This window comes from Bombina bombina, chromosome 11 (genome assembly GCF_027579735.1).
Source record: "Bombina bombina isolate aBomBom1 chromosome 11, aBomBom1.pri, whole genome shotgun sequence".
NCBI lineage: Eukaryota > Metazoa > Chordata > Amphibia > Anura > Bombinatoridae > Bombina > Bombina bombina.
In genome coordinates this window covers 167,363,287-167,373,999 of record NC_069509.1, presented here as the reverse complement: position 1 = coordinate 167,373,999, position 10,713 = coordinate 167,363,287, and the positions used below count along the sequence as shown (strand labels likewise).

General features: G+C 35.8%; 1 protein-coding gene across 1 annotated transcript in view; it reads left to right on the top strand.

Annotated features, from left to right (window-relative positions):
- The first annotated feature begins 349 nt into the window (after positions 1-349).
- The window catches only part of PDILT (protein disulfide isomerase like, testis expressed), a 52,667-nt gene continuing 42,303 nt past the window's right edge, over positions 350-10,713 (top strand). Inside the window, exon 1 of the mRNA XM_053695297.1 lies at positions 350-580. Within this exon, the coding sequence (XP_053551272.1) occupies positions 382-580 (199 nt within the window). The 5' untranslated portion in view covers positions 350-381. The remainder of the gene's footprint in view (positions 581-10,713) is intronic.

Here is a 10,713-nt window from a genome sequence, read left to right as displayed (position 1 = left end):
TCTGTTGTGTTATTGTAGAGTGGGCATTCTAAAATGTGGACATTCTAAAATGTGAGAATTAGAAAATCCTCACTTTTCAGAGCTAAATGACATGAAAAGGGGGCAAAATAATTAAAATATACTGCAAAGTTGTTTCATTATGCATAACTAAACATTGCATATAAAAACCTCAAGGTGTTTATTGTGCTTTTAAATGTGGACAATCAGAGCTGTATATTTGTAGATAGTTTGCCAATTATTTAATCAGTTTATATTACGTGTTAAGCTACCACTTGTTCTAGTGATAAGGTCACTGTGAATATATTACTAGAGAACTGGCAAGGCTCACTCCTTTCTACTACTTCTGCCTAAAGAGGAACAGCAGAGAAGATTATTAACACCATGAGGATATTTCTGCTTTCATTGTTTGTTGTTATTTTGGCTTCTGTGTCATGGGCAAAAAATGGGATTATAGAAAAAGGATCAAAAGCAAAAAAGCACAAAGCTCCTAAAATTAAAGAGGAGGAAAATGTTCTAATACTTACAAGCTCCAACTTTGCCAGAGCCCTAAAGGAAAATAAATACTTATTGGTCAAATTCTGTAAGTAACAACTATATTTGTTTATTTTGGTAAATGAAAATCTAATAATGTTTATAACTATAAAGATATTAGTAGTGGGCTTTGTGTAAGTTATTTTGGGTACGGTGCAATGGGACCTGTGATACTGAATTAGCGGATGAGCTAATGAATATTGTGCTCTAGTGTAAAAGCCATATGGAATACTTAGTGGCAATACAAGTGGAAACGTTGTTTTATATAGCAGACTATAGAAATGAGAATTAAAGGGGTAGGAAAGTCAACATTAAACTTGCATGATTCCGATACAGCATGTGTGACATTTAAATTCACTTCTATTTTCAAATGTTCTTTGTTCTCCTGGTATCCTTTGTTGAAAAGGAATATGCACATATTCTACACTAGTGGGAGCTGCTGCTAATTGGTGTCTGCACGCAGTTGTATCTTGTGATTGGCTAACTAGATGTGTTCAGCTAACTGCTGGTAGTACAATGCTGCTCCTTCAGCAAAGGATAACAAGAGAGCAAAGCAAATTTGATAATGGAAGTAAATTGGAAAGTTTTTTAAAATTGTGTGTTCTATCCAAATCCTGAAAGAAAATGTTGGGATTTCCTGTCCCTTTAATTTTCTCAACAAAAATGGAAATATCACTTTGATATGAACTGTCTGTATATGTCTAACTGAAACCTTAGATAACACACATGGCTTCTGCAGCCTAATCTATGCCAGCTATATACCCAAATGAGACCTCAGATCAGACACATGCCCAGCACAATGCCCATAGAAGACTTTAATTAAAGGGACATTAAACACTAAATAAATCTTTGCTTGAATGATGTATTCAGAGAAGCCTGAGAATAATTTGTACATGTATTTTGAAAAATTACAGTAGCTGTTTAAATATTTTAAAAAAATAAGGGTAAAGTTTATGTCCAAAAAGCAGAGGGCGTCGCCATATTCTAATTTAGGTTACCTTTTCTGCTGAGGCCAATTAGGGACAATTTTATAAATGGCTTACTAGAGTGTGCAACCAATGACTGTGTGGTATATAGCTGTGTCTGCAGCTCCATGATTACCATGAATTGGAAAGCCCACAATACTTAGAATTAAATTGCAGGAGAACAAAATAAATAAAGAAACTATATTGCAAAGTTCTCTTACTACATGTAATTAAACCTTTTATATTTATATCTTGAGGTGTTTAATGTCCCTTTAAATTTCTACTTTATACCAGTTATAGCAGCTATGGTATATACTCATATAAAGCCTCAGTTGAAATGCATGACCATCACAGGTGAGCAGGTCCTATTATGCCAGCTATATATCCAACATAAAGTGACATAAAAGTCGAAATGAAACCTTAGTGTGGTGTTGTGTGCGGCTGTTAGTCACCGATATGAGTTGTTCATTTGTCTTGATGAAGGCTTCTATGTAAGCCGAAACGTCGACCTATCCTTATGACTTTCTAACGTTATTGTTACAAACAATAAACTAACTTTGATGTATACAAATCCTGAGAGTGCCCTCCCTTTCCTAGCTTTTATATATATATTGGTCTTGTCTGAAGAAGGGGCTCTAGTAGTCCCGAAACGGCCAGGGTGCTATGAAGGTTGATAATAGCAGGCTGTATAAAGTACTCACTGGACTTCAGTTGTCTCACAGTAAATTAATCTTTATTGTTGTTGTGACGTTTCGGGATGTCAGAAGAACTGATTGTTTTTATCCTGAAACATCACAACAATAAAGATTATTTACTGTGAGATGACTGAAGTCCAGTGAGTGCTTTTTACAGCCTGCTATATATATATATATATATATATATATATATATATATATATATATATATATATATATATATATATACCAAGCAATACAAGGCTGTGTGTATTGTCTTTTTTATTGCCTGTTCTATATCTGTTCCTAGCTGTTTGCAGCAGAACAGTGAGACAAGATAAAAACTTAAGTTAAAGGGCCATAATACCCAAATGTTTAAACACTTGAAAGTGATGCAGCATAGCTGTAAAAAGCTGACTAGAAAATATCTCCTGAACATCTCTATGTAAAAAAGAAAGATATTTTACCTCAAAAGTTCCTCAGTAGCCACCTCCCATTGTAAAGGATTTCTAAGCAGCATTTTAGTGTGTCTGTCCTGGGACAGCTTAGGGGATGAGCCTCGTGAACTCTCATATTATTTCACCAATCAGGTAAAGGAAGCTTACTATGAAATCTCATGAGAGTTAAGTCAAATCTCATGAGATCACAGTAAGAGTTCATGACCTCAGCACTGCTGATGCTGATTGGCTGCTGTTCATAAATGCTGTTCTTCATTTTTTTTTCTTTTACCTGTAGCTGAGCAGCAGTTGAGTATAACTTTTTACACAGAACTCACTCTGCTGAGCTGAAGAGATTGTGAGGTAAAATATCTTCCTTTTTTACATAGAGATGCTCAGGTGATATTTTCCTGTCAGCTTTTTACAGTTATACTGCATCAGTTTCAAGTGATTTAGCATATGAGTATTATGTCCCTTTAACACATGGCGGCATACATTAAAAATACAACAATTTTCATAGTTAAATTACAGGAAAAGGGGACAAATAATGAAAGTATATTACAAAGTTATTTAACTATACATAATTAAACATTTTATATTACAATCTAATGTCCCTTTAAACATGTTAAGTATACTCTTTCACCATATTACTGTTCATAATGTTATGTAGGTGTCTTTTAAAGAGCCAATAGTAGTGACTTGCTTGATTATAGCACTTGACAGAGCTTTCTCTTGTTTGCTATTACACTGTTTGCTTATTTTTGGTGCAATATTAAATCCAGAGTGAACAAGGTTATTGTTAAGTAAATATTGGAAGTGTTGTATTCCAGTTAGTTCCTTAGAAGTTCTAGGTATCTGTATTATACTGAATGACTTTTACTTTACACATGATTTTGGCTTCAAGTACAAATATTTATCTTCCCCCTTTATTCTTTGATGTGATTAGAGCTGACTGTGTATTGTATTTGTGACACAATGTAACTGTTTCTTTAATGTGTGTAGTTTCAGAGGTCACATTGGAAATATTAACTTTTATGTAGCTATCAAATAGGGCTGCAATGCAATGTGACACACTCATATGCAACTTTCTGTGGCAGACAAAAGTTTTAAAGGGACATGTAAGAATAAAATAAGTCATTTAATGAGTAATTTTGTTTTTAAATAATTATTTTCCTATGTGTTTAACCCTTGCTAAGGGGTTAATACAAAGTCAAAGTTCCCACCTCAGGTGTAGATATAGAGTGTGAGCAAATGAGGAAGCATACATGAGGATACACCATTGATTGGAGCAAATGAGGAAGCATACATGAGGATACACCATTGATTGGAGCAAATGAGGAAGCATACATGAGGATACACCATTGATTGGAGCAAATGAGGAAGCATACATGAGGATACACCATTGATTGGAGCAAATGAGAAAGCATACATGAGGATACACCATTGATTGGAGCAAATGAGGAAGCATACATGAGGATACACCATTGATTGGAGCAAATGAGGAAGCATACATGAGGATACACCATTGATTGGATCATATACATCTGGGTCACAAGGTGGTTGTTTTAGGAGCGAAGCTTTAACTACATGTAGAAAATAATGGAAGGGTTAAAGGGATAGGAAAGTCAACATTTGATTCAGATAGAACATGTAATTTTAAGACACTTTTAAATTCACTTCTATTTTCAAATGTGCTTTGTTCTGCTGGTATCCCTTGTTGAAAAAGAATGCGCACATATCATACACTAGTGGGAGCTGCTGCTGATTGGTGCCTGCACACATTTGTCTCTTGTGATTGGCTAAATAGATGTGTTCAGCAAGCTACAGTAGTGCAATGCTGTTCCCTTAACAAAAGATAACAAGAGAATGAAGCAAATTTGATACTAGAAGAAAATTGGAAAGTTGTTTAAAATTGTGTGTTCTATCCAAACCATAAAATAACTTTTTTGAGTTTCTTATCCCTTTAAGCAAATAAGCACATGCTTCACTCTTTAAATGGAAAGTATTCACCAATTTCCATATAACTGAGTAGTGTAATAGACACTACTATATAGCAGAATATGCACAGATGCTGATGTAAAAATCCAGTATAAAACCTTTTAAAAAAATTACTTAGAAGCTCCCAGTTTAGCACTGTTGATGAGGTTAGGCTGGGACGCCCACTGAAAGGGGCGGATACCCTCTCCCCTCCCCACTTCCCCTGCATATGAAAAGACAGATTACACAAACAGAAGCAAGCAGGAATCTGTAGACTACAGTCTACATCTGATACTTGCTTAGGAGTCTGAAAATTAGCGCAATGTTATTTAACAATAAGCAATATTACAAAAACACTCCCAGATGACCTCTATAAATAGAAAAATCTAGTGTACAATATCCCTTTATTTACCAAACCATTTCATGTATCTGATCTGGCATTTGATATTAGCACACAACTGGCATGAAGGGAATGGAACCTACATCTTGTTTGGGGTTTGATGTGGTTATATACTTGGCGTTTGATATTTTGTATACAAATAAGACAGGACTAAAAAGAAATGGATTACCAGTCATGGAGTATACATTAAATGCACTAGTGTGTAAAGATACACTGCAGAGCAAATGTTTAAGATGAATGTTATCTTTACTAAGTAAAACCCCAATGTATAGAATTATAAAAACTTACCAGCACATTAAAGGGACATGAAACCCAAAATGTTTCTTTCATGATTCAGACAGAGCATACAATTAAAAAAAAAAGGTTCCAATTTACTTCTATCAAATTTGCTCCAATCACATATTAAATAGATATCTAGATAGGTAGAGTGCACATATCTGGTGCCCTACATGGCAGGAAAAGTGCGGCCATCTAGTGCTCTTGTTAAAGTATAACATTCTTGCAAAACTTCTGCACACACGTGCACACTCCTAAACTTACCTTGTGTGCTTTTCAACAATTATACCAAGAAACCAAAAAAACAAAAAAAATGATAATAGAAGTAAACTTCAAAGGTGTTTAAAATAGTATGTTCTTTGTTAAAAAAAGAAAAATGTGGTTTTATGTCCCTTTAAATAAAACAAACAAACAAAAAAATCCAATAATGGCTAAATCCCACTGCAACTGCTGAGTAAGAAATACCCGGCCGTACTGTAACTTCTTTATTTACACTTTTATGTGCAACTATTGTTTTTATTATGTCATATGCTGAGAAGTTTTTATGCTTGCATATATATTATTTACCTTTATTTTTTTCTAAGTAAAGAAATATTAAAGGGACACTGAACCCAATTTTTTTCTTTCGTGATTCAGATAGAGCACGGAATTTTAAGCAACTTTCTAATTTACTCCTATTATCAAATGTTCTTTATTCTCTTGGTATCTTTATTTGAAATGCAAGAATTTAAGTTTAGATGCCGGCCCATTTTTGGTGAACAACCTGAGTTGTTCTTGCTGATTGGTGGATAAATTCATCCACCAATAAAAAGTGCTGTCCAGAGTTCTGAACAAAAAAAAAAACTTAGATGCCTTCTTTTTCAAATAAAGATATCAAGAGAACGAAGAAATATTGATAATAGGAGTAAATTAGAAAGTTGTTTAAAATTGCATGCTCTATCTGAATCACAAAAGAAAAAAAATGGGTTCAGTGTCCCTTTAAGTTTTTTGCTGTGTGGTGTATTTTTCACACACTAGTGCATTTTGTAAGACAATAGTGCAGTATGGTATTACAATGTTTTTTTGTTGTATATGTGTTATTTGATTTAGATAGATCAGGGGTATCAAACTCAAATTATCTGGGGGTCACTGGCCAAGTGTTTTTCTCCCATAGGGGCCGCTTGAACTGAGTAAGTGCTCCGGGACTGGATATACTAGGAAATGGAAGTGACATTTAGCCAAGTACTAGTGCATGGTGGGAGTTGTAGCCCACAATAGACATACACAGTTGTCTCTATTTCTCTTATGAATGTCAAGTGAAGTCATCATCCTGGAACTGTATAACAACGTAAAAAGTGACATTTACCCAATGCAGTGCATGGTGGGAGTCTACACTGGATGCTTGTCTTTATTTGTCTTATAAGTGCCTATATAGAACATCAACTAGTTACACCTCTTAGAACCCTAAAAAATAAATTGACAAATTAATGTTTATCTATTAGACAAAGGAGGGCCAGATGAAACTATCTTGAGGGCTGCATTTGGCCCTGGGGCCGGATATCACTTTCTAAGAGGTAGTCAGGGCACGTGCTCCTTATGTGTTTGCATTTGATAATCTCAGTTTCCCTTTTTTACGTTTCCATATTTTAAAGGGACACTGAACCCACATTTTTTCTTTCGTGATTCAGATAGAGCATGCAATTTTAAGCAACTTCTAATTTACTCCTATTTTCAATTTTTCTTTGTTCACTTGCTATCTTTATTTGAAAAAGAAGGCATCTAAGCTTCTTTTTTGGTTCAGTACTCTGGACAGTACTTTTTTTATTGGTGGATGAATTTATCCACCAATCAGCAAGAACAACCCAGGTTCTTCACTAAAAATGGGCCGGCACCTAAACTTACATTCTTGCATTTCAAATAAAGATAGCAAGAGAACAAAGAAAAACTGATAATAGGAGTAAATTAGAAAGTTGCTTAAAATTGTATGCTCTATCTGAATCACGAAAGAGAAAATTTGGGTTCAGCATCCGTTTAAGTATTGTTGGTAAAAAAACAATAAGGCTAGTTAAAGGCTTATAATGTAATTTTACGTGTGCATATTAAAGGTACATTAAACAAAAAGATTAATCTGAGAATAAAATGTAGATGTATTTTTTAAAAATACATTAGCTGTTTAAATATTGACAAAAGAAGTGTAAAGTTTTAGTGTCTATAAAACAATGGGAGCTGCCATGTTGTAACTTAGGTTACCTTCTCTGCTGTGGCCAATTAGAGAGATTTATAAATAGGTCACTAGAGTGTGCAGCCAATGGCTGTGTGGAATATAACATTGTTCTGCACTTCGATTTCTAACAGGAACTAAAAAGCTCACAATTTCAGAATATAATTACAAGAAAAGGGAACAAAATAAATAATGAAAGTATATTGCAGAGGTTTTTTTATATATACAAATGTCTTTTTTATATTACCATCTCAAAGTGTTTTATGTCCATTTAAATATTATAAATTAAGCACTGCATTGCTAAAGCTTTATACTCAAAATAAATATTTTAAATGCAGTTCTGCTACCAGAATTTGAATTGGTTTACAGGTTAGGGAAAATAAAAAAACCTTTTAAAAGGTTCTTGTGTATATGTAATCTCTTATGTTGTTGCAGTTTAGAACAGATGTAAATGAGCTCCCACACTGATCAAGTATCACTATGTAGTAGAGTCAGTTCTGGATACTACAGGATGTTCTACAATCTCACTGGTGCCAGTGGAGGAATAACACAAATTTCAGAGTTAAAAGTTAGGAAAAGCAAGTGAAAAATATAATGAACAAAGGAAATTACATTTAGACGTTAAAGAAGTTTATGAAGTTATATCTTTAAAATGATGGTAAATCTGAGTGTTTAAAAAACGCAAGGATTTACCATCACTAAAAATAAACTGGACTAAGTGATGAGTTTGTAAAAAAAAAAAAAGGTGCTAAACTCACCCTGTGTCAAGGCTCCTCGCTAAAGTCAGCGGCTCCTGACGCGCATGGCACAGCGCTCTTTACCAATGAGGTGATGTTTCCACCTATAAACCAATAGCTGTACTAGCATACAGAACAGTGACAGATGACTAGCACGGCTATTGGTTTAGAGGTGGTAATGTCACCTCATTGAGAGCGAGGTGCTGTGGGCAGCTTGAGGTGTTTATTTTAGCGAGGAGCCGCGGCAAAGACAGGGTGAGTTTAGCACCTTTTTTTTTTTTTTTTTTTTAACAAATTTATCACTGAAAGTCCATTTTTTTTTTAGTGATGGTAAATCCTAGCCATCACGTTAAACAACACCCCTTTAAGTTTCCTAATAAACAACCCCCTGACCCTATACGGTAAAGAAATATCACAGGTAGATGGGTTCAAATGACTATGGTGCAGAGGTCAAGTCCTACAAAGAAAAAGTGTGGGAACTCACCAAGACTTCCACCCCCTCACAATTTATATTGTTTTATACACACACACTTACATACACACACACTGAATTTATATGTATATGATCTATATATTTTGGTTAATGAAAACAAATTAAAACCAATGAAGGATTTAATGGTTGCCTTTGAGTCTGGGACTCCTCCTCTGTCACAGAGTCTCACCCACTAAAGGTGCAATAGTCCTATTTCTGCTGAGGGGAGCTAAATAACCCCAGAACAAACCACACAGAAATTTAAGCACCATGTGTTACACACCGTGAAGGGTGATCACACAGCAGGACCACTGACAGGCTTGCATTTAGTGTAATGTAGGAAGTGTTACTGCCCATTACTAGAGGATCTCACTATCCCTCTAACCAGACTGTCCTCTAGCTCCCCCCACCAGCAACATTTTCTGAAGCATGGCTGTTCTCTGTCCTGAGGGAACTTAGTTCCTTCTGCAAAAATAGTACAGGAACTCTGTTCCCATGCGTTCCCGCTGGACTTGGCCCCTGCTATGGAGACTTCTGTAAACAAATAGACAGAGGTGGTTGCCCTCTCTATACCTGGTACATCCCAAGCCCAACTTCGTTCAACCTTATGTGAGGGGGCACCTGCCCCAGAACTTAACCACCACATATTTCACAAGTGTGAAAGCTGCAAATCTGCAATGTAGGGGGGTAAATGCTTATTCTCATTTACCTCTGGGCAAATTTGCTAGCTCCTGACTTATGCTCTACCCCTATGTAAATCAAAGTATCCCCATAAAACAAATTTACTAGCCCTCAACCCCCTCAGAAGTGGGACAGAAAACCATTCTCTGTACCCTGACTTCATCATCGATTCAATGTTCAAAATAACGTATATATTGATACATTTTTTAATATATTTGAAGAAATATTAATTAGTTTTACTATACATTTTCTTTGAAATGTAATTTGTTTTCCCTTTTTAATGATTCCAGCGATCAATTTTACCTGCTGGAGTGTATAAAATTGTTTAAAATAGCTCCTTTGTTTTTATTTTGTCATTTGAAAAAGCCACTTTTCCTGTTGAAACCTCCACCTATATTTAAAATTTCAATACTACAGCAATAGCTAAAGAAACACATTGGGGCCGAATTATCATTGTCTGGCGGACATCGTTGAATGACGACAGCATACGCTGTCTGCATTTACCATTGCACAAGCAGTTCTAGTGAACTGCTTGTGCAATGCCACCCCCTGCAGATTTGCGGCTAATCGGCTGCTAGCAGGGGGTGTCAATCAGCTCGATTGTATGAGATCAGGCGGATTAATGTCCGCAGCCTCAGAGCAGGCATACGAGTTATGAAGCAGCGGTCTTAAGACCGCTGCTTTATAACTGCTGTTTTCTGGCAAGCCTGAAGGCTCGTGCGGAAACAGGGGCATCAGGAGCCATTCGGCCCTTGATAAATCAGCCCCTATGTATAAAAGAGATGTCATAAGAAATTAGCCTCCCAGTTAGAAAGCTTTTTAAAGGGTGTTTCTACACTACATCTAAATACCTGGTTTTCAAACCTGTCCTCATGCTCCCTAACAGGACAGATTTAGAGGATATCTGAACTGGAGCACAGGTGAAATAATCAGCTGATTAGTAACCATGGTTATTTCACCTGCTCTCATCCAATGGTAATCCAGAAAACCTGGCCTGTTGGGGAGGCCTAAGGAGAGGTTTGAAAACCAGTGCTCTAAATACAATGCTGTCTTATCTGCTGTCTGAATACCCTGTTCTTTTAATGCTTAATATTAAAGGGACAGTCTGCTCCAGAATTTCTATTATTTAAAAAGATAGATAATCCCTTTATTACGCATTCCCCAGTTTTGCACAGCAAACAGTTATATTAACCTTTGTTATTATCTTGTAACTAAACCTCTGCAGACTGCCCCCTTATCTCAGTTCTTTTGACAGACTTCCATTTTAGCCAATCAATGCGGACTCGTAAATAACTTCACGAGAGTAAGCACAATGTTATCCAACATGGCACACATGAACTAGCACTATCTAGCTGGGAAAAAC